At 42.2% G+C, this 22,680-nt stretch overlaps 1 protein-coding gene across 2 annotated transcripts in view; it reads right to left on the minus strand.

Moving 5' to 3' along the window:
* Window positions 1–22,680, minus strand: part of CLPX (caseinolytic mitochondrial matrix peptidase chaperone subunit X) — a 28,317-nt gene that overhangs the window by 1,091 nt on the left and 4,546 nt on the right. Inside the window, exons 2-13 of one of the 2 annotated variants that reach the window (XM_061595972.1) lie at window positions 20,606–20,766; window positions 18,926–19,043; window positions 12,660–12,814; window positions 11,723–11,882; window positions 10,162–10,203; window positions 8,459–8,635; window positions 7,150–7,314; window positions 6,811–6,899; window positions 5,776–5,940; window positions 2,332–2,631; window positions 1,957–2,049; window positions 56–162 (exon numbers count right to left, since the gene is read on the minus strand). In XM_061595972.1, coding sequence (XP_061451956.1) covers window positions 56–162; window positions 1,957–2,049; window positions 2,332–2,631; window positions 5,776–5,940; window positions 6,811–6,899; window positions 7,150–7,314; window positions 8,459–8,635; window positions 10,162–10,203; window positions 11,723–11,882; window positions 12,660–12,814; window positions 18,926–19,043; window positions 20,606–20,766 — 1,732 coding nt within the window. The remainder of the gene's footprint in view (window positions 1–55; window positions 163–1,956; window positions 2,050–2,331; window positions 2,632–5,775; window positions 5,941–6,810; window positions 6,900–7,149; window positions 7,315–8,458; window positions 8,636–10,161; window positions 10,204–11,722; window positions 11,883–12,659; window positions 12,815–18,925; window positions 19,044–20,605; window positions 20,767–22,680) is intronic. The other variant, XM_061595973.1, reaches the window with a different exon arrangement.

The following is a 22,680-nucleotide window of genomic DNA, read 5'->3' on the forward strand; positions in this document are numbered from 1 at the left end:
TCCTAATTGGGCAACAGTGTCTGATGCATACCTAGTGTTGGAAAGCAGACATTACCTGACGTATCCTGGGTCCTTTTTTCCTTCCACAACATCTTTGTCAACCTCCACACATACAATGTCAGAATTGGGTACTTCAAACATCGGTTCCAACAATAACTTTTCCTAAGGAGATGGAAGGATATTCATCAAGGTTTTATTCACAGCAGTTTGCACAATTCCTATTCCAAGATACACCTGGAAATGGCCAATATGCTAGAAACACTCCTCTGTCTAAACACTGTCTAAAGAGGCTTATCATCCATGCCTACGATTCCGGGGTAAAATTCACACTTGCCAGAATCTTATCACCATGCTGCTCCCCCAGATTGAACCCCTTTTATTATCATCATTGAAGCCACTTTCTTCTAACCCTTGTATGCGGAAGGTCTCAGATTTGTTCCCTGGCAACTCCACGGAGGGCTGGGAAAAGACACGGGTGAGAGTTTGGGGAGCTGCCAGTTAGAGACAACAGTGCTGAGCTGGGTGAACCAATGGTCTGATTTAAGTGTGAGGTAGCTTCCTTAGAAATGGCCCTATCAAAAGGCAAAGTGAAGCAGGTGCTTCAAGGAGACAGATTTTAGGAAATCTGCAAGGGTGATGGAGTGGAAGACAGACAGAAATGACTTATGGGCAGAATCTACTGGGAATGTTCTCCTGTGCAAGTTGCACTCAAGCAATACATTGCACAAGACAGTAAAGCTCTTGCACAACTCCTATTTAAAAGAGGAATGTGCAGGAAAATGTCTATGATGCAATTATGCCAGGCCAGCCCTGTTTCAAAGCCACTTCTTATGCAAACCTGCACTTCTCTGTGCTTTGAACAACCCACTAATTCTCAGTGTTCCTCTTACTCCAAATCAATGTTTGTTTTGCTTTCTCCACCTCTATTTTCTTATGACTTGATTCACACATTTAGAATTCCCCCCATTATTTAAAATAAAACAGTAAAAACATACGGCCATAATACAGTAACTGAGTAAAGAAACTTCTACAACAATGGGAATGGAATTACTACCACCGCTATCCTGTTTTCCCTTCCAATACTATATGGTAAGTCTCTTCTTGTTTGTAAAAGATTTTTATTACAAATGTCCTCTTTCACCCATATTTTCCAAGAACATCTGTATCCCATGCCATACTTAATTTTGGTATTTAAGAACTCCAGTATTTGGTGTATATTCACCTTGCTGACATAACCAAAGCAATCCCTCTTCTTTACCTTCAGACATCATTCCTTTTAGTACAGAAATATAGTGTGGGTCTAAACTCAATCTTTCTTCCAAAACGTGTAGAATTATTACATGACAGGGTCTCTTTGGGACAGTGCCACTTTAGACTGCTAGGGAGGCTTTGCAAGTTGGAAAGCTTCATGTAGAGAGGTTTCTTTGCACCATAGAAAACTTGTACATCAGCGAGCAAACTAGGCTGGAAATGTTCTACATAAGAACATAAGAAGAGCCTGCTGGATCAGGCCAGTGGCCCATCTAGTCCAGCATCCGTTCTCAAAGTGGCCAACCAGGTGCCTGGGGGAAGCCCGCAAGCAGGACCCGAGTGCAGGAACACTCTCCCCTCCTGAGGCTTCCGGCAACTGGTTTTCAGAAGCATGCTGCCTCTGACTAGGGTGGCAGAGCACAGCCATCACAGCTAGTAGCCATTGATAGCCCTGTTCTCCATGAATTTGTCTAATCTTTTAAAGCCATCCAAGCTGGTGGCCATTACTGTGTCCTAAGACGGAAGAATTTTCAAAATGCAGGTAAGGGGTATGTGTGTGTGTTTTAAAGACATTAATCACCCAGTTTCTAAAAACCTTTCTGTTTTCTTACATGTATTCCCAGTGCAAACAATGGGATTTTTAAATGCACAGCTAATGGCTGCATCCTAGGCGATTAATAGCAGTGAGAGAAGCCACACTCTTACCATTATAGATCGAAGGCCTCTAGCACCAGTCTTGCGGTCTAAGGCCAATCTGGCTATAGCCTTTAAGGCATCCTCAGTAACATTCAATTCACACTGGAAAACATAATACAAATATAAAACTGTGCTAGATATTACACTTCTAATAGTTTTCCCATGGGAACTCTCACCGATAAGTGCAATTTAAATCCTGAAATTCTTTTAGTTTACAGCAAGATAATATTCACACACATCTTTTAAAAAGATACACTAGCTACCTTTTAAAATAATCAATTTACTGTTTTAATGTATCCAAGTGTGAGCCCTGCTCTCTTGGAAACAAAATGTTAACAAGGAAATGCCCTGAACAAGTGTCAAGTAGCAAGAGAGAATCCAGACCTTGTCCATGCTAAATAATGCCTGGTATTGGGGAATCACAGCATTCCGAGGCTCAGTAAGAATCCGTACAAGGGTTTTCTCATCAAGGCTGTGCAGGGGAACAACCACGGGTAAGCGCCCCACAAACTCGGGGATCATGCCAAATTCAATCAGGTCTCGTGCTTCCACGTGCCGAAGCAAACGATCTTTTTCTTCCATATCCTGCTGAGTGCTGGACTCTCCACCGAGATTAGCCAGGTCTGCGGCTGCAGCAGCTCTTCTGCCTTTCCCCAGATTTGATGGAGTTCCAAAGCCAAGATACTGCAAAGAAAAAAAAAAATCTGCATTTAAGAAAAAAGACACACCGATATTTTCCTCTTATATAAAGATGCACTGTGTTTGAGTCAACACAGGGATCGTGACTGAACAGCTTGTTACCTGAACAGCATTTCAAAAACGTAAAATCTTTCCCACTCTTTCCAAAATGAGTTTAAAGTGGGATTTCAACCTCCCAACAACCCTGTGAGGCAGGCAGGTCATTGGGGATTGTGGGATTTGAACCTATATCCAAATACAGTAGTCAGCGTATGCACAAGTTCTCACGGCTAATTCTGCAGGCAACAGTGCTATAGTGGTTTGCTATAATGTTCTAACTTTTCTGATACAGTACTATCATCATTATCAAGGACTAAAGATTTTTACAGCATAGTTCATTTTTCATAATCTAAAAAGCAAGTATATAGTTACATCAATCTGATCACATGCTGATAACTTTGGAAGAGAAACAGATGAACACATGGGATCTCCAACTTAAAAACCCCACAACACTTAAAAATGTAAATGTACTGCCTTCAAGTCGATTCCGACTTATGGCGACCCTATGAATAGGTTTTCATGAGGCTGAGAGGCAGTGACTGGCCCAAGGTCACCCAGCGAGCTTCATGGCTGTGTGGGGATTCGAACCGTGGTCTCCCAGGTCATAGTCCAACACCTTAACCACTACACCACACTGGCTCTCTTAATCATATTCAGAGGGGGTTTCCCATTGCCTCCCTCTGAGGCTGAGAGGCAGTGACTGGCCCAAGGTCACCCAGGGAGCTTCATGGCTGTGTGGGGATTCGAACCGTGGTCTCCCAGGTCATAGTCCAACACCTTAACCACTACACCACACTGGCTCTCTTAATCATATTCAGAGGGGGTTTCCCATTGCCTCCCTCTGAGGCTGAGAGGCAGTGACTGGCCCAAGGTCACCCAGGGAGCTTCATGGCTGTGTGGGGATTCGAACCCTGCTCTCCCAGGTCATAGTCCAACACCTTAACCACTACACCACACTGGCTCTCTTAATCATATTCAGAGGGGGTTTCCCATTGCCTCCCTCTGAGGCTGAGAGGCAGTGACTGGCCCAAGGTCACCCAGGGAGCTTCATGGCTGTGTGGGGATTCGAACCCTGCTCTCCCAGGTCATAGTCCAACACCTTAACCACTACACCACACTGGCTCTCTTAATCATATTCAGAGGGGGTTTCCCATTGCCTCCCTCTGAGGCTGAGAGGCAGTGACTGGCCCAAGGTCACCCAGGGAGCTTCATGGCTGTGTGGGGATTCGAACCCTGCTCTCCCAGGTCATAGTCCAACACCTTAACCACTACACCACACTGGCTCTCCCTTCAACCCTTAGCTAAGTCAAAATAGAGGACACTGCTATATAATGCCTAGATGTCTTACAGCAGCAATAAAAAAGTAAAATCAAGTGTGCTAGATAAACCAATTATTATTTTGGATGTACATTTGATATTTTCACGTGTACTGTTTTTAAACCTATTTTCAGTTTTTTGTACTTTTAAAAAAACATTTTAGCTGTTGTGATATGTCTGTAAGTTGCCTCGATACATATATAAAAATGATTCATAAATATTAGTCATAATTTCCCTAGAGTATCATGGGTCCCCCTGAGAACTCCTGGCAAAGTGACCAAGAGGAGGATGAGGACTGGGATCCAAGGGAGGGTCCCAGTGGTCTGCAGAGGGAGGGAGCTGCAACTGGGGAGGACTTCAGTAGCCTGAGGAGCCTGTTGCTGCTGAGGAGCTTGATCTGCTTGTCCTCCTGAGCTGCCTCCCAAGCCGCCCCTGTCAGAAGTTGAGGAGCATCCTGGGAAGGAAACTGGAGAGGACTTGACAGCCACCTCCACCCCCATTGCCAAGGATGTGCTGGTGGAGGAACTGGCATAAACAGACTGAGTAATCTCCCCAGCCCTTGCGAAGGAGTACCCCTTTGGTTTGCCCTGATCTGGGAGACAGTTCCCACAAAAGTAGTGTGCCCACCCTGTGCCCACTTAAGTGGTCCTTAGGGGTGTGTCGAATTGCTGTGACAACATGCGCTCTACATTGGGCTGCCCTTGAAGACTGTTCGGAAACTACAGTTAGTCCAGAATGCAGCGGCCAGATTGTTGACGTGGACCAGAAGGTCCGCTCATATAACACCCGTTCTGGCCCGTCTGCACTGGCTTCCTATTTGTTTCCGGGCTAGATTCAAAGTGCTGGTTCTGACCTATAAAGCCCTACACGGCATGGGACCGCAATACCTGGTGGAACGCCTCTCCCAATATGAACCTACCCGTACACTGCGCTCAACATCTAAGGCCCTCCTCCGAGTGCCATCCCATCGAGAAGCTCGGAGGGCAGTGACCAGAAGTAGGGCCTTTTCCATGGTGGCCCCCGAACTGTGGAACAGCCTCCCCGATGAGGTGCGCCTGGCGCCGACGCTACTATCTTTTCGGCGTCAGGTGAAAACCTTTTTATATTCCCAGGCATTTTAAAGTGTGTTTTAATAGCATTTTCATCATTATTTTGTATTCTGGATGTTGTTTGGTTCTTTTATTGTTTGTTGTTTTGTTTCTTGATTCATTGTATTTATTGTATTCATATATTGTGCTTGTTTTCATCTTTCTGTACACCGCCCAGAGAGCCTTCGGGCTTAGGGCGGTATATAAATAAAATAAAATAAATAAACAAATCTGAGCTTGAGTAGCCATGCCCAGTGATACTGTGTAGGGTCGCAGAGACTGGTGTATTCTGTAGTCTATTCTATGAAATGCTCGAAGTTTAGATTTCGCATTAATGTAACAGAGAAAAGAGTACCAGCAAGTCCAAGTCTGAATTGATCAGGGTTGGCCAGGACACAGAGGTCTCCTCCTCCTCCTCAACAGGACCTTCACCTCCCATCTCCCAAACATAAGCTAAATAGGGTGGCCTCTCACCCTTGTGCCACCCTTAGAGGGATGACCCTGAAGAGCTACTACTTGGTGGCATGTTATTGAAGCCCCAAACAAAAGCCACTGGGTAAGCATCTGCCTCAAAGAGCATTCACAGCACAGTGGCTCCGTTCCTTTCTAAAACTGTTGTCTGCAATTAAAACAAGTACACCTTGCACAGCTAAAAATGTGCAATTTTCATTCCACATCTCCTTACCTTTTCATTTTTCCTTCGGCTGATGATTCTATCAAGACCGTTAAAAGCACCAGAGGCTACAAAGAGGACGTTGGTTGTATCAACCTGCACAGTTTCACCACGTAACTTACGGGAGTTCTTCTCTGGAACATTCACAATTGTACCTTCCAGTAACTTTAACAAGCCCTATATAAAAGCAAGAGAGCGCAACGTTTTCAAAATGACAGAGCATCCCCCTCATTCATGCTTAACCTACTTGGGCTCAATGCCATGCAACAAGGCACCAGCATTATGTGAAGGCAGGCTGCAATTCTAAACCTAATTACTGGGAAGTTAAGCCTCCCACTGAGAATCAACAGGAATTTCTTCCAAGGAGATGCAGCTAGGATTACAAATAGACATACTTTGCATTAAAGTTTGGTCTGCTCTGAACTAACTCAGAAATACTGAGAGTCCACCAAAACTGGGAAAACCTAGGATAATTTTCTGAGCCAAACTGAGGCTCAAAATCCCTATGCCCCACCTTGCTGAGGCCCGTTTCTCCAGTGCTTTGCCAAGGGGATTGCTTTGAAGAGCTGCTCCCAGGAAAATGGGTGGAGGCAGGTAACAGACTACTCTCCACAGGGGCCCTCTTCTCCAAACTGGAGAAGAATTCAGGCACTTCAGCAGCCCCAATCTATGGCACAATCTTCTTTCCTGTATCCCACCTTCATGAACCTTGACAGACGATACTGTCTCAGCCAGATCTATGCCCCTCAGGAAAATAAAAATATGATTCTGATCCCAAGAAGAACAAAACAATGACCAGGTTTGCAGGTAACATTTCATCATGGTTAATGTAAACCAAGGTTTAAAAACAAACAACAAACCATAGCTTACTAGCATGGTTTGTTCATGGTTAATAAACTACGGTTAAGCCACTAGGCTGGGTTCAGACAATCAAATAAACCATGGTTTAACAAGCCATGACTTAGCATTACATGCAGACTAGGCCAGTCATCTAGATAGTTTCTGAAAGTGCTTCATTATGCGAAACACAAAGTTCTCAATACTCACTTGCTGAACTCCTTCTCCTCCCACATCACGTAACTGATGAATGCCTGGCACACTGCCAATCTTATCCACTTCATCCAAGAAAACAATTCCTGTAAATTAGAGGCAATTAATGTGAGGAGCATTTGGATTGCGCAAGAAGTACAGTCTGTACACAGTGAAGGCCATCTTTTTAAAAATAGAACAAGTTGCTGTGGCAGTATTACGAAATATTGCTTATTACATAAAACTTGTATACAAGAACAGGCTAAATATTAGAAGAACAAATTCAAAAGTACGCAAGGCTTTATACACTCATGCTAACCTAGGTTTTGTCATTAATGAGAAAGGAACCAGTTTTACCTTGTTGAGCTTTTTCTACATTGTAGTTTGCGTCCTGCAGTAGTTTTGCAATAACAGACTCAATATCTTCCCCCACGTAGCCAGCTTGAGTCAAAGTGGTACAATCACAGATTGCAAAAGGGACATCCAGGCATTTAGCCAGAGTCTGAGCCAGGAGAGTTTTACCTAGATTAAAAATAAAGTTATTAACATACACTTGATGGCATTTTGGTATAATTTACACATTTTTCCACAGGAGACAATTACTTGTGAGATTTGCTCTTATACCTCAGATTCAGAAATCCACGTAACTTGGTACGCCAACAATTTTTAGTCTATTAGGATTTATTATACAACTAGTGGGCACTGAAAGTATGCTATTATTTTAATCCAAGTTGTGCATATTTATTACATTTTTGCAAAAACAACTCCAATACAATTGATTTTTTAAAAAGAAAACCACAAATTTATAGTCCAAAGGAAGTGTTATAAGATTAAGATCGTAACAATTATCTTGCTAATAATATGGCATGATACAAAGTCCATTAGTTTATTTGCATTTTGCTTGAAAACCAGATCACAGTATTATCAACACCTAGTTTACATTATATTTATAAAGCCAGATGCAGTGGTATGCATATTATTGCATAAAATTGCCTTTCAGCTATCACAGCCACTCTGGATTTCAAGGTAAAACCATCCCTAGCGAGCCACAACACACTCATTTATCTTTAATTAGAAAACTGTTAAATCCCCATGTTACGTGGGTTCTGTGTATTAAATCCATAATCTGCTGTTAGATAAGCAAATTCTCTTTTGGTCTTAGAACAAGATATGTTCAAATTCTGAAGGCTTTAAGAGATGGCATGATATGTGTTTGCAGAGGGCTTTTTGGTTTCTGCTAACACGCAGAAGTCTTTACAGGTGGCCATTACTCAAAATGCAGACAGGACTGGCATACTGCAGCGTGGAGCAATCTCTGCAGCTTGTCTTGGTTACAGGACTGCCTGCCATATTGCTTTCAAAAACAGATGGGATCTCATAGTTAATGAAATATTATTAGACTTGTCAGAGTAAAGATACCACCTTCTGAAAATTACACAGAACATTTCTTCAGGAAGAAGCATTCTTTGTATTCTAGCTCAAAAAGGCACTTGTTCAACTTGACCCGTCCAATAAACTGGTCCCATTTAAAGGTACACCTCAGCAATCTCTGGATCTTATTTCTTTCCAGAATTTTGCTCAAACTTGATGCAAGTTCCTTTTTAAGCTAAATCTTCATAACAATTCATCTGAACTTTATTGCAAGGCACAACGTGCCCTTACACACCTGAGCCAGTTGGTCCAAGCAGCAGAATATTACTTTTTTCAAGCTTGATGTCATCATGGACTGAATCTAACACTTCACCTCCTCGCTTCTCCTGGGGAATCTGGTGGTTCACCTGCTGTTGCATTGAGGCTCCCAAAGCATTGCCGTGGGGGCTAATACCAGCAATCTGGAGAAGTTCTGAAATGTACAAATAAAATTAACCAAGAATCAAACTGACTCGGTCTTAAATAGTTTGGGACCGCCTGTAGAACATGCACTTATTTTTCAGAAAATTCCAAATATTGTTCCATCTACCTGAAAGTGAAGAGAGACGAAAGCGTCTGACAACCAGATTGCAACACACAGTCAACTTCCACGGGAGGAACTAGATTTTAACAAGTATTGCGGAACAAGCAGTTCAGAAATATTCTATTTCAAGTGGAAGTTTCTCATTCCCAATTTCCATGCAAATCACTTTTTATACATTTAGGCTTGAAGATTTTCTTCTGAAGGTGATCCAAAAGTGGTTTAAGTGCCACAATAATGGGATATTTTTTTTAAAAGTGGAGGGTTAATAAACTGGTGATGTTGATGAAGTGACTCTTCAAAAAGTTACTCAATAAATGAATTCAGGCCTACCAAGAAAGGAAAAGAATTCGGCTTTAAGTGACATCTCACCTGCTTCTCCTCTAGTTTTATAATTCAACTAAAGCCACTCATTGTTGGAATTGCGCATGGCAACTTTTTCAATGCAAACTTGGTCAAATTTGTAACACAAGATAATTTAGGGTGTTGTTTGAAATATACTGGTCAGGATCCAGAGGATGAGACATGCCCTTCTATTCATACCCTGTGACTTTTTCAAGGTCTTCTCCCACATTAGCTGAACACTAATTGGGGGACTGTCTGTAGTGGCATCCAACAGGACATGAAGGGTGGGAGCAGGATGGCAAAATCCCATTGCCTGCATGGAAACTTCCGATGTACACATAAGGGTCACTTTGTATCGCAGTCATGGTTAGCCTCAGACAGAAGCCCAGTAGGATGCAATTATAAAACAGATAACAAACAGATCCACAGGAAGCCTATACTTTCACTTGCACGTCAAGTATGAGGAACCTGTGATGTTCCAGATTCTGGACTCCAACTCCCATCAGCCTCAGCCAGTATGACCAAAGGTCAGGGATGATGGCATTTGTAGCAGTCCAGCAACATCTGGAGGGTCACTGGTTAGCCACCCCTGGTCTAAACACAGAGGTCTTTTCCTCATGTCAACCTGTGTCTGGACTGTACCACTTCAGATTGCAGGTGAAGGCTCGCGTGACTGGATCCTCCTCCATTAAGAAATAAATTCCGCACACCTAGAATACTATACATCAGTTGTGGGGAACTCCCCCCCCCCCAATGATGGAGCATTCTGTTACATGGCTTCTCTCCACCACACCACAACCTGAAGCAATATAGCGTTCAGCACAATTCTGACCATTTCCACTCAGAAGTAATTCCTACGGATTTCAATGGGGCTTACTCCCAGGTAAGTAAGACTAGGACTGCAGCTTTAGACAAAGGTTTCCTACCTCAGTGAGAACAAGGCCTGAGGGACTACTTAGAAAATGAACACAAGCAGGATTTGCCCTTTTATTTTTACAGTGACAAAATGCTGCTCATGGTTCAATTCAGAAAAGATGATATTGCAGAGGAGGACATGAGGAGAATCCACTTACTTGTAAATCTGTACTCATCCTCCCGTCTTCTGATTTCTAATTCTAAGAGAGAGGATGACAACAGTGATACAATACATATATTTATATATGTATAAATAAATAAAAAGCATTACATTTTCTTCACCTCTTGCCCTCTTCTCAATATAGGTTTACGGAACAATGAATTTCATTTATATTACAAGGAAAAAACCTACATCAGCAAACATTCAGAATTTTAACAGCCTTTCTAATTGCTGACCTTAAAGAAAATGAAGTCAGTATTAAATGAGTATTTATCATTTAAAAATGGAAATGGGATTAAGGAAAGCAAAAACGACAAAAACCCTAAACTTGTGGTGCAATCATATGTCTGTTCAGGAGTAAGCCCCACTGACTGCTGTTCAATGGGAATTGCTGCTTGGTACGTGAGTAGAGGTTTATAACCTAAGACTAATTCTTTTTAAAAACCAGACATCACAGATGTCCCATGTCTCTCCACTTCCACACAAGTAAACTCCAGAGAAAATGGAATATGCTCAGACCAATTTCACCCAGCCAAATTCTATCCAGCTTTCTCTGTTGCGCTAAGAATAATCAAGCAACCCCTGACAGGAGATGCCAAGCTTCCTTCAGAGATTCTCTCAGTTGTAAGCAATGAATCTTTATAAACACTTAGCTCAAGGCCATACATTAAAGGTATAATTGGCAATCTGAGATCTAACTAGACAGAAAAGGAACACCAGGACCTGGTGCAAGTTCACATTACCGTGCCAACTCTTGGTATGCTCAGAGACACTTCAAACAATTGGCTTCATATAAAAAGTACAGGAAGTCTCGAGGGCATTTCCCGTCTCTAGGCCACACCCCTTACTGGACCTGCTTGATGCTCTCCTGAAGTGCTTTGGCCTTAGAGCATGGATTGTGCAACAGTCCAGAAATCTCTGGCTTTCTGCTTCTAGCCCCGCCCACCAATTGACATGTGGCCTCCAGAAGGTTTCCCCATGAAGGAAAGTGGCCCTTGGGTTGAAAAAGGTAGAACACTGGGGTGGGGAGAGATTTACTTGCTAATAAAACCGAGTGTGCCATACTGATAATGGGCTTTTGGCCTTCGCTGTGTGTAGTTTATGTCCTATGGCTACAACAAAATAAATGTCCAATAATAATGTCCTAGCCCCTTTAACATTCTTGCCCCAATATACTCTAAAGGAAGGCAACTTGTTCAAACCTATTACTTGAAGGGATTCCACCTTTTGATTCCCATGTGCTGAAAATATTGAGGGAAGAATATAGCATATGATATGCATCTAAGTAAAAGTCAACTTTCAACTATAAAAATAAATGAAAATTCTCTTTTATGCTGTTAAATCGCAACAAGCGTTCATGCAAAAATTGAGGTGGAAACAATGAAATAATTCTGGCTGTCAATCATCTGTTCATCCTGAAGGAAAAATCACGAACGATGGAAGGAGCACAGACTATATACTAGTTAACAGTCAACTGCAGCAGGATCACACAGGAAGGAGACAGCACAAATGATGGTGCCAGGCACATTTGCACATGCAACGTAACACCCAATACCAACCTCTTGGTGTTAAGGAAGTTTGCTTTTCAACTTCAGCTTGTTGTCTCAGGTTGGCAGGGATATTGTTGTAGATTCTCTTATAGTGATTGTACACAGCAACCGACAGCACCTTCTTGGCAAAACACTGGCCAACAACATATTTGTCGAGGTAGTTATAAATCTTGTAAAAAAAGAAAGTACGTATGTCAACACATCCTTACCATCAAAGAATGCTTAGTTAATACTGATGATAAATTAAAACTCATTTTCATTGGGGTGGTGGATAATCCCACACTTAAATGATCTATCATAAGAGTCTGCAGAGAAGCCAACGTCAAAAAGCTTCCTCTCTCTTCCTTTTAAAGTAGTGAGCAATTAGATTTCCTCCCCTCAACCAGGGAGCAGACAAACCAGGTATTTAAAAAAAATGGTTGTGGGGCTCACATATGTGAACAGCATCAAGGGATCCCATTTTTCTCCCCAAACTTTTATGGAAATCTGAAGGTACAAATAAAGCCTATGGGCAATATCCAATTAATTTTATTTATATTTATTTATTTATTGTATTTATATACCGCCCCATAGCTGAAGCTCTCTGGGCGGTTTACAATAACTAAAAACATTAAAAGCAATATACAAATTTAAAAAACACATCTTTTAAAAGCAATTTTAAACACAATTTAAAACAATTTATCATGGGTACTCAGAATAGACCCACTGAAGACAACTGATTTAAGTCCCGTGATTTCAATGGGTTTATTCTGAAAATAGCTGACACTGGATATCACTATGTCAAAGCAGAATTTTGCTGAGCCTTGTGAAAACAGGAGTAGCAAAAGTGTGAACTTTCTTTCATCTTTAGGCTGACCAAGAGCTTTCTGCAATTTAAATTAAAAGGGTATGTGTAAGAGGGCCACAAGACAAGAGACTCAAAGTCCAGCCAAATAAATGAAACTACCTTTTTTGGTGGAGGTGGAGGCTTCTGTTGGAAGGCCAACTTCACAGCTTCTGCTGCCGACTCTGGTTCTTTAATGATGCTCTTCTTGGAATCAGCTTCTGACAACACAACGAAGAAGTGGTGGCATTTTTCACATTTCACAAAGCGGGTGGAAGCTGTAAAGGGCATAAACACAAATGAATTAAAAGGGTTATGTAGTGACAACTAATTTTGTCAATCAGCTAGAGTGGATCAGTTCAAGTCAAACTGATGGAACCGACTGAATGCTTTAGAGTGGCTGGCGGGAGGGACGGGGGAGAGTGCTAGCCTGCAGGTTGGCTTTGGCTTCCCACCATGGTTTAGAGGTTTCTTTGTGCACTTCAGTTTTTCTTCTAAAGCAGAGCACCCATGAGCCAATTTATTTACAACAAAATGGTCCTCAAACTAAGCTTTGGACAATTTAAAAATTATAGCATTCAATCAAGGTTCTGTTTTAATGTCAGATTTTGGAAGAGAGTTCCAAAACACAGTTATAATATATAATGACTGGTTCCACTAGTGTGACCTGCGTAGCCCCATTCTCAACCTGCTTCATCCCAGTAAGTGGCAGTGTTGCCAAGGCTGGGAGGATATACCGCCGGCTGCTATTACATATTTTAAAAATTGCCCAGTTCACTCTCTCAAAAGAATCAAGGCACATAATCTCAGTTTTCTTCATCCAAGGAACGTGAACCTGAAAAAAACAGCACAAAACATCAGGGTTTGTATCCAGTGTTAGTCCCACTGACCCACTGTGTAGACCCACTGAAATAAAAGAACACAGCTAACTTAGGTCCACTGATTTCAATGGGTCTATTCTGTGTAGGATTTAGCAGGATACAACCCCAGGTTTTCATCCTACACGTCTGAAAGGGTTTTCACATAGGACACTATGGGAGGAAAGCTGTTAAGCAAATGCAATGATCTGGTCAAGATTAGTTAATCTAGGCTCTAATCTTGATCTCTCACTTGTCTGTGCTGCACTCTCAGTAGAAGAAAAGGCCCACAGCTCAATAGTAGAGCATCTGCTCTGCATGCAGAAGGACCCAGGTTCAATCCCCAATGGCATCTGCAGGTAGGGATGGGAGAAACCACAGCCTGAAACCCTGAAGAGCTGCTGCCAGTCAGTGCAGGCAAAAGTGAGCTCTCCGGACCAAAGGTCTGACTTCGAATAAGGCAGTTCCCTGTGTTCCAAGAAAGGAAAACTCTCCCCACCTGCAACTGCTCGTGCTAACTGTGCAGTAAGCACCATAATCCTGCATGCTACAAGTAGAATGGAGAGCATGTGCTGGCCCAAACTGACTCCCAGGGCACTTATGCATTGGAAGATGTTTTTGGCAGCTGAAGCGTAACTGGAACTAGGCATCCAAAGGCTCAAACAGACAGAGGAGATCAGCAAATGCTTTTGACTTTCCAGGAAGAAATCTTACACCGGCCTTTTATGTGTGTCTCCTGATACAGAATTAACTTTGTGGAGGTGCTTACTGGTCCCTAGGGACATTCCTTCAGGACAGGAGGCTTATTATTCGGCTTTTACCAACTGGCCTTTTCTTGACATTTTCAGTGACTTACTGACTAAAATTGTTTTGAACACGTTTCCCAAAGCAGACCACACTCAAGGAGAACATGAAGTTTCCTGTTTTGCTGCGGTGCAAAACCACTTATATTCTATAAGCATTTTTGATTTCCAAAAGAATTAGCAACAAATGCAAAGAGTAACTGGAATTTTGTTTTTAAGGAGCAATAATTACTCTCTCAAAAAAGACATTCTGTTTAATACCATGGGATGAGTAAACATGGTTATGTTATAGCATTAAGATCCAGTTCTAAGCAGCGACTATTTAGCTGAAAAAAGAGATAATTTATTCAGACCAGTAAACCGTCCAGTAAACCGTCCTATGGGGCAGTATATAAACGTAATAAATAAATAAATGGAAAATCTTAAGACTGGGGTTTGCCCTACAGAACAAGAAACACAGAGCAAGCGAAGTGATACCTTTCATTGCATCTACAAATCTTTGGCCTCAAATGTGAAAACACCAACAGTTTAACTGGTTCTAGACACATAATGAAGTTGATAATGAAGATGGCTACTGGTATTCCACAGGGAAGTAACACGACCAGACAAAGTCAGTTAGGGCCAAACTAGGTAAGGTGTGGGCAGCATATTTGCAGTACATGTGTTGGACCCATTCCCAAATACAGCAGGGCACAAGGGTTTAATTTTTACAAGATGATGTGCACACAGAGCTGTGCACTTCCTTGTCTTGCTCTGTTGCTTTAAGCTTTAGTGTGTCTGGCTCCTGTTCCAAAGTGAGTAGGGCCAAGGAGAAAGCCTGAAGCACCGAAGTGCATTGAGGTAAGGCAGGAGACGGTGCAGGGTTCAGCTCCTCTCACCTCTGTACCTTTTGATGTAAAAAACCAGACCCTTCCCCCCTTTATACACAAATGGTGCCTCAGGCACCCTCAGTTTGGTTCCTGAATTACAAGTCAGAAAAATGCATCTCTGTGCTAGAGTTACAGTGCACAGACCAGTTGTTTTTCTTTCCCCAGATCCTGGAAAGGCAGGGAACCCCACCTGTGAGGTTTCATCAGTGCCTCCTGTCCGTATGCTTCCCACTTTCAAAGCGGGGGTGCTCTCTGCTTCTTTCTTGAAGACCCAGCAGCACTGAATGTGCTGCCAGAGCTCAGCAACCTGTGGAGGGCACCTCTCTATCAGCCTCCCTTTTCTTTCTGTGTGAGAATATTTGAGATGGCCTACGAAAAAAAGTGCATCGCCACAAACAAGAGGAGTTTTTATATTTTCTATTTATGCACACACGCTCTTTACATTGCCAGAAAGCAAGCATGTCCATGTAGTATTGAGGAGGAGGATCTTTCCATAGCTCAGACTGCTGGTTTTTAGAACAAAGCAGCATGAAGCTGCAGCAGACACTGTGTTAATTAGGCTGCAATTAGTCGGGCCCTGCTGAGAAGATCTGAGTTACAAAAGGCCCTCCAGGGACAGAACAGTAAAGAGGAAAAACAAACAAATTATGTACTAAAGCTAAAGCGCTGCTTAGAATAAATGAGATAGTGTCGGAGCTGTAACAATACACAAAACTAAGCTCCACCCAGATTGCACCCAGCTAATGTTTCATGGCCAATTCCTCCTGTTATCCTGGAGTGCCCTGGAATGCCCTCATGCCCCAGGGAGAGGTGCATGACCTCCTCTGCGCCGAAGACTAGTCACATGAAAAATGCTGCTTCAGACCTTTGTACCTTTAAAAGCTTTTGATACCTGAGATCACATCATCCAATACGGCAGCAAACTTGTTTTTGACCTATGTAAGCCCAGGTGCCATTTGTTTACAGTTTCATCAATGGGATCACACTATATACATTTGCATAAACAAGCAGCTTATTAAACAAGCTCTTTTCTCAGGCATTTTAGTCTATTTTAGTCTTTTAAATATGTTTAACTGATTTTAGATTTGTGGATGCCTACATACATGTTCCTTGCACTGAATTATTGGATTTTATTGTGTATATTTATATTCCTCTGTTGTACACCGCCCAGAGAGCTATGCTAGTCGGGCGGTATAGAAATTCAACAAATAAAATAAATAAATAAATACAAATAACTAGAAGGGTAGGTCTTGTAGGAGCAAAAGCAACAAAGAGCCTTGTGGAAACTTAAAGGCTAACAAATGTTATGGCATAAGATTAACAGAGCACAGCCCGCTTCATCAGGTGCATAAAATGTAGTCCTCAATTGGTAAGCAGGGTAATTCCGTAGTGACCAGAGTAACATTTGTAAGTTTCTTTACATAATATTTTGTGTTGTAGCTAATATTATTTGAACTCAAATTAACATTAAACTATTTGTTAGCTGGATTGATCTTTTGTACAAAGTAAACCAAAAAGTATGCCACAGGTATTTACATATTTCCTTTTTATTGTGTTTAAAACAAATTCCATTGGCAGCAACTTACATAAACAGCTAATGTTTCATGGGCAAGTGTCAAACTTATGGTAATGTTTACTGAAAACTATGGAAAAAAGGTTTTCTGGCAAATGACCTGTGAACATCATAATGTGACCAATGTAACACATGACAATTCAATGACAGACATTCACAAATAATGCCTCCCAAAGCAAGACCCTGTGCACATGTCACTTTACTATGCATTCACAAATTGCAGGTCAGCATAAATTCCATGTGGGAAGGTGTAAAGCCTACGGGAATTCATACTTGGCTGTGGCAACACCCTAATTGTTTCTTGTCAACCCAACATTTATCATCATTTGCAGGGAAGACAAATGTCACCGAATTCCCAGTTTTTAAGGAGATTTAATATTAATGATATCAAACTGAAACAATTTCTACGGAGGCATGCACAGATGCATGGTGGGCAGATACTAATTCAGTTTCCTGTACAGAACTGAAAAAATATTAAAACGTCTTAATTTCTTGCTTCGAATTTTTTTTAAGAACCATGGCCTTGGTGCATGGAATTTTTCTAGTCCTGAATATTAAATGTCACTTCAAAATTTCTACCCACACATAATTTTCAGGCAAGATTCCATGGAGAGGAAGCAGCAGAAACTAAGAAATGTGTTGACAGTCCTTACTTGGAAAGTCCACATCCAGTTCTAGACTCTCATTCCTATGAAATGCTAGACAGGTCTAATAAAAAAACACTGCTATTGGACAGTATGAGAGCCAGTGTGGAGTAGTGGTTACTGCTGGTTTCAGTTCAGAGAAATCTCAGTTTGACTCCTCATTTAGCTATAAAGCTCAGCTTAAGTAAGTTCCTTTCTTATTGGCTTCTTCATGGCAGGCCAAAGTAGCCCTTGCACTGAGGGGAAGGATCATTGCTCAGTGGCAGGGCATCTGATTTGCATGAAGAAGGTCCCAGGTTCAAAACCCAGCAACTCCAGGCAAAGAGACTCCCTGCCTGACACCCTGGAGATCTGCGCCACCCAATGCAGGCAATGCTATGCTAGATGGACCAATGGTCTGACTTGATATAAAGGCAGTTTCCTTTGTTCCTGAGGACTATTAGTGGCTCTGACTAGCGCCTTCTCTGCTGCTGTGATCACTGCTGATGCTAATTAGTATTTATGGGGCATTTTAAATACTAGCTATGCTTTTATATTTTTTTAATATGCTCTATTAAGTCACCTTGGAGCCTTTTAGCAGAAAAAAATAAATAAATTACAAATATTCCAAACCAACAAAGTCAATGACTTTGGGCCAGCCACAGTCACTCACATACTCATCAACTTCACTAGGTTGTTGGAAGTTAAAATGGAGGAGCCCTCACATTCACCACCCTGTACTTCTGGCAGGAAGAGCAGGATATAGATGTGGAAATCCAATTGTCACATGGAAACTCAGCCCTCAAATCTCCCTAAATATAGAGATAGATAGATAGCTCAAGGGAGCTTGCCACACAAAGAGACCCTTTCTCAATAACTGAAGTTATCCATTTCCAACCATATCAACTACTACAGAGAAGCACACATGTATTTCTGATGCAATATTAGCAATCAAAAAATAAGTCTCATTCTGATTCTGCTTCCTGGGCATGTTGAAAGCTGCTTGTTGCAAGAAAAAGTACTGAGTCAGTATTTGCAGTGATAAGGGTGCAACTCTCGTCACTCAAAACCCTTTGGTGCCTTTCTACATGCTCCACCCCTTGGGTGGAGAAAAACCTGTTCATATATCAATTGCTGCAGACAAAGACAGTGCCAAGGAGGAAAACACTGGGAAGCCGCTAATCTTCTAGCAACTGCGCCTCACAGAATCCTGCTTTTTATCACTGCTTCTCACTAACATAAGCCTGACATGTAAGGAGAGACACAGGCGATATGTAGCAAGTTGAACAAGATTCCTCTGATGTCAGTAAGAAAGCAGAAACAGATCAGATAATGATTTTCAAAGTATCACAAAAAGCTGCCCAACTCATGAACTTCCTGGATCCCATTTTTCTGTCCAGAATTGAGCTGATCTAGCAGGACAGAAGAACTACAATACCAAGAGACCACATAATGAATTCATGCTGTATGAGGCTATAACAAACTTCTTCTTTGGATGTTACTTTCAGCCTGTCCCGGAATCTATAAGTAAACACACTTGCTGTGCAGCTTGTAATTCAGGAAGCAACGATTTAAAACAACAACATACCATCTAATTTTTAACTGTTTCACAGAAATGGGGAGAGTCAATCTACAGAGCTCCAGAAAGCCATGCCACAACTTACAGACAAAAGTCTCCACGTGTGTGCATAAGTCACCACACTTTGGGCAACGTAGCTGGTTTCCGCCTTTGCCAGAGCTTCCAGAACTCGACTTTTTGTTGTTGCCTTCACCAACAGTTTTCTAATGGAAGTAAATAAAATAGAATTTTGATTGTTAGGGCCTGGCGGCAGGTTTACAAATTCAATGCACTTCACATTATTCCTCTTCCCCACCCCCCACCCCAACAACTAGAAGCCGGGTGTCTAATTTAACTTGCCTCCCCCTCCCCCAAATTTCCCTGCTGCTTTCTACCCAAACACAGCAGCCACGTGGGGAAGGGACGCAGTTCAGTGGTGCAGCATCTGCCTTGCAAGCAGAAGGAAGGTTCAATTCCCAGCATCTCCAGGTAGGGCTGGGAAAGACCCCTGCCTGAAACCTTGGAGAGCCGCTGCCAGCCAGTTTAGACAATACTGAGCTAGATGGACTATTGGCTTGACTCAGTATAAGACAACTTCCTATGTTCCTGTGCTCATCTGTAAAGATGTGTATTCTCATATACTTCTCAGATACCGACTTGCTCATTAAAAGTTTAGCATTAATCATTCACATGAAGAGGTTTCCCATTAACATGGATGGAAAAAAAGCTAAGGGAGTTTAATAAGTCTGGAAGCAGTACAGCAACATGAGGGACTGGCAAGATGCTCTTAGGGGGCATGCCCAAGTGAGTTCACCTCCCCTCCCTCCTTGTCTCGGCTGCCCTTCCCTCTCTGGGCCCAGTCCCCAATGGCCCAGGGGAGGAGCACAAACCAAATGGAAGACACCACTTCATCTTCCCATGCTTGTCACTACCTGCATGAGCAGAGAATGCAGGTCAACTGGTAGCGACAGCAAGGAGGAGCAGGAACAGGGCCAGGAGGCTCTGCAGATAGGCACTGAGGCCTCAGCAGGGGTGTAGGCTTTGGCAGGTGAGTGACAAAAATGAGCCCTGATGCAAAGCCTACCTATGAAAAATCAAGTAACCCCCCCAAAGGAAAAAAAGACAAAAACTTTTAATCAGAAACACACACACACCAGAGTGGTGAGTTTATTTATTTACTTATTATTTGATTTATATCCTGCCCTTCTTCCCAGCAGGAGCCCATGACGAAATTTAAAGGGGAACCTATCTTTATGGCTTTATAATTAAACTTCTCTGGCTAACTGAGATACCATGCCAAACTCTAAATCAAAATTTGAACAATGGTATGGATTCTAGCTTCCAAATGTACAAACAACTTGTGTTTAAAGCTGCTTGGCTGTCCTCTCAGCTTCATTCATAAGACCATACGCCTTCTCCCGTGGCACCTGAAAGCAACCTTCCCCAACCTGGTGCCCTCCGGATGTTTTGGATTACAACTCCCACCAGCCTCAGGGAGAGGGGCCAATGGTAAAGGATGATGCGAGCTGCAGTCCCAAAACATGGGGGTGGGGGGCATCAGGTTGAGGAAGGCTACTGCAGCTGTACAAGGAACTCTTCTGAATAGCCGAGAGCATGGTTTGACTTGGAATAGCTGACAACACAGATTCAAAGTGTGGTCCAAAATGATATATATATATATATATATCATTCCTGCTGAATATGTCTTTTAAAGTTTTAGGAAGCTTCAATCTGGTATGTGACTGCTTCCTTTGAAGCACAAGGCCTACTTAAAACACTTGCATACCTTACTGCCATCTCCTGAACCGTCTTTGCTTGCACCATCTTTTGAAGCAAAGTATGCCGGAGATTCTGAAAAAGTTCTCAAGGGAATTGTTCTTAGCGACCGAGCTTCAAAAGTCCCAATTACTCCTAAAACAGGAACGCAAGAACGGCCACATGTAATACCTGTAAAAGAAACAAGTTATTTTGTTTTGTACAACAAACAAACTTAACTCACATTATAGAAATCAACCCAACTAAGGTTCCTTATTTGGAACTCTGCTCCAATGAAGTCACTGAATCTTATTTCCATCAACGGCTGTAACCAAATCCCCATAAAGGGCTCTTTCCCCTTCCACAGTGACCAGTGAGCAAACGTTGGTTACAAGAAGCTCCCTCACTTGATATGATCATTGCTTTTAGGATCAGAATGTTTACTATACTAGTGGGATTTGAGCAGATTTGTTGCCACATTGATAAGATATTGGTTGGGGAATAAAGTTGTCATGGCGCTCCGAAATCTGACCTTGCAACAATGTTGCAGGGACTCAACATCAGTGGCACCCTGATATGGATGCACATGGGTTGGGCTGTAAACCTTGATAGAAGTGAATCAGCCAAGGATATGCACATGGACCAGGGCTTTCCATTGAAATGAAGGTGACATATTGGGCAAAGGACCTTCTGTCCCAGGAATCAATAACTGGTCAGGGCCAAGAATGCCAAACCCCTTGGAATCCTTAACTCCTAGTATTTCAGTTTTTATGGGCTAGAAGATAAGGCTGAGGAAAAACAAAGGTCACATACTATTCAAATGTTAGTTTACTAATGAAGTGACCCTGGATCATTTGCCTGGTTTGTTAAGCAACATTAACCCAGAGTCCCCTGGTTCAGACTTTTTAGGGAACTCTGGCTTAATACAAGCCAGATTCTTTGTGACAGGAGGGGTGAGGGGAAGAGTGCTTGGCCCTGACCCTTATTCGTGGGTCCTGTCAATCGTCTGAATGCATTATGCATACTTAGGTAACAAACCTAGTAGAACACAAAAAATGTAAATTAAAGAAAGGAAAAAAGAGCAAAGATAGCCATGTTGGCCCATAAGAAAAAACTTCCAAAATCTACAGTTGGGCAAAACCTTTATTGGGACCAAGTAAAATGTCAAAAAAGTGGGGGAAAGTTTCAGGTACTCCAGAATCACTACATACACTGTATTGTGTTATCAATTACTGCTTTATCAGTTAAGATATCTGACTTCGCTAGAAAAATGTTCCTAGCTCTAAACATCAATCTGGTGCACCAGAAACCCTTTTCATGTATTAAAAGTGTTTCAATGATTGCAGCAATAATTCTTTTAAATCTTTGTATATTGGTATAAAATAAAATGCCCACTTTGTATCCTGATAGTATCCCAGATAACTGACAGAAGAAAATAGAACAAGAGACTAACAGAACACAAAGCAGTACAAATGGAGATTACCCAAAATAGCATCTAATGTCAGCAGTGTCAAGGATTCTTGCGCTATCCTCAACATCGCTAACAGAACTGACAAGAGTAGTATTCCATATCTTAGCCATCATCTGTGACAGCGTAATAACTGGCACTACAGTATGCTAATGGCTCAAATAATCCTAATTTGAGTCTCAGAATAATTCAGAGTCAGACAATGGCTGGATTCACATGCCATGCTAAACCAGATATGGGAACCTCTGGCCCACCAGTTGTGGCTGGACTACAACTCCCATAATCCCTGATAACTGGTCATGCTGGCTGGAGCTGACAGGACCTGGGAGACTAACATCTGGAGGGCTACAGGTTTCCCATTCCTGCACTACACCATACATTAATGCAGGTGTTGGGAATCTTTGGCCCTCCTGATGTTGCTGAAGTACAGCTTTCATCATCCCTGGCCATTGGCCGTGCTTGCTAGGAGTTGTAGTTCAGCAACAACTGGAGGGCCAAAGGTTCCCCACTCCTGCTCTAGATAAAGCTAAAAGCAAAGATTATGTGTGGGGTGGCACAATTTACTCTCAACTGATCAGTTAACAAATGATGAATGTTAGAATGGAATGCCAATGAGAGAATTTTTCTAAGGACACTTG

Source organism: Rhineura floridana, chromosome 14, assembly GCF_030035675.1.
Source record: "Rhineura floridana isolate rRhiFlo1 chromosome 14, rRhiFlo1.hap2, whole genome shotgun sequence".
Classification (NCBI taxonomy): Eukaryota; Metazoa; Chordata; class Lepidosauria; order Squamata; family Rhineuridae; genus Rhineura; species Rhineura floridana.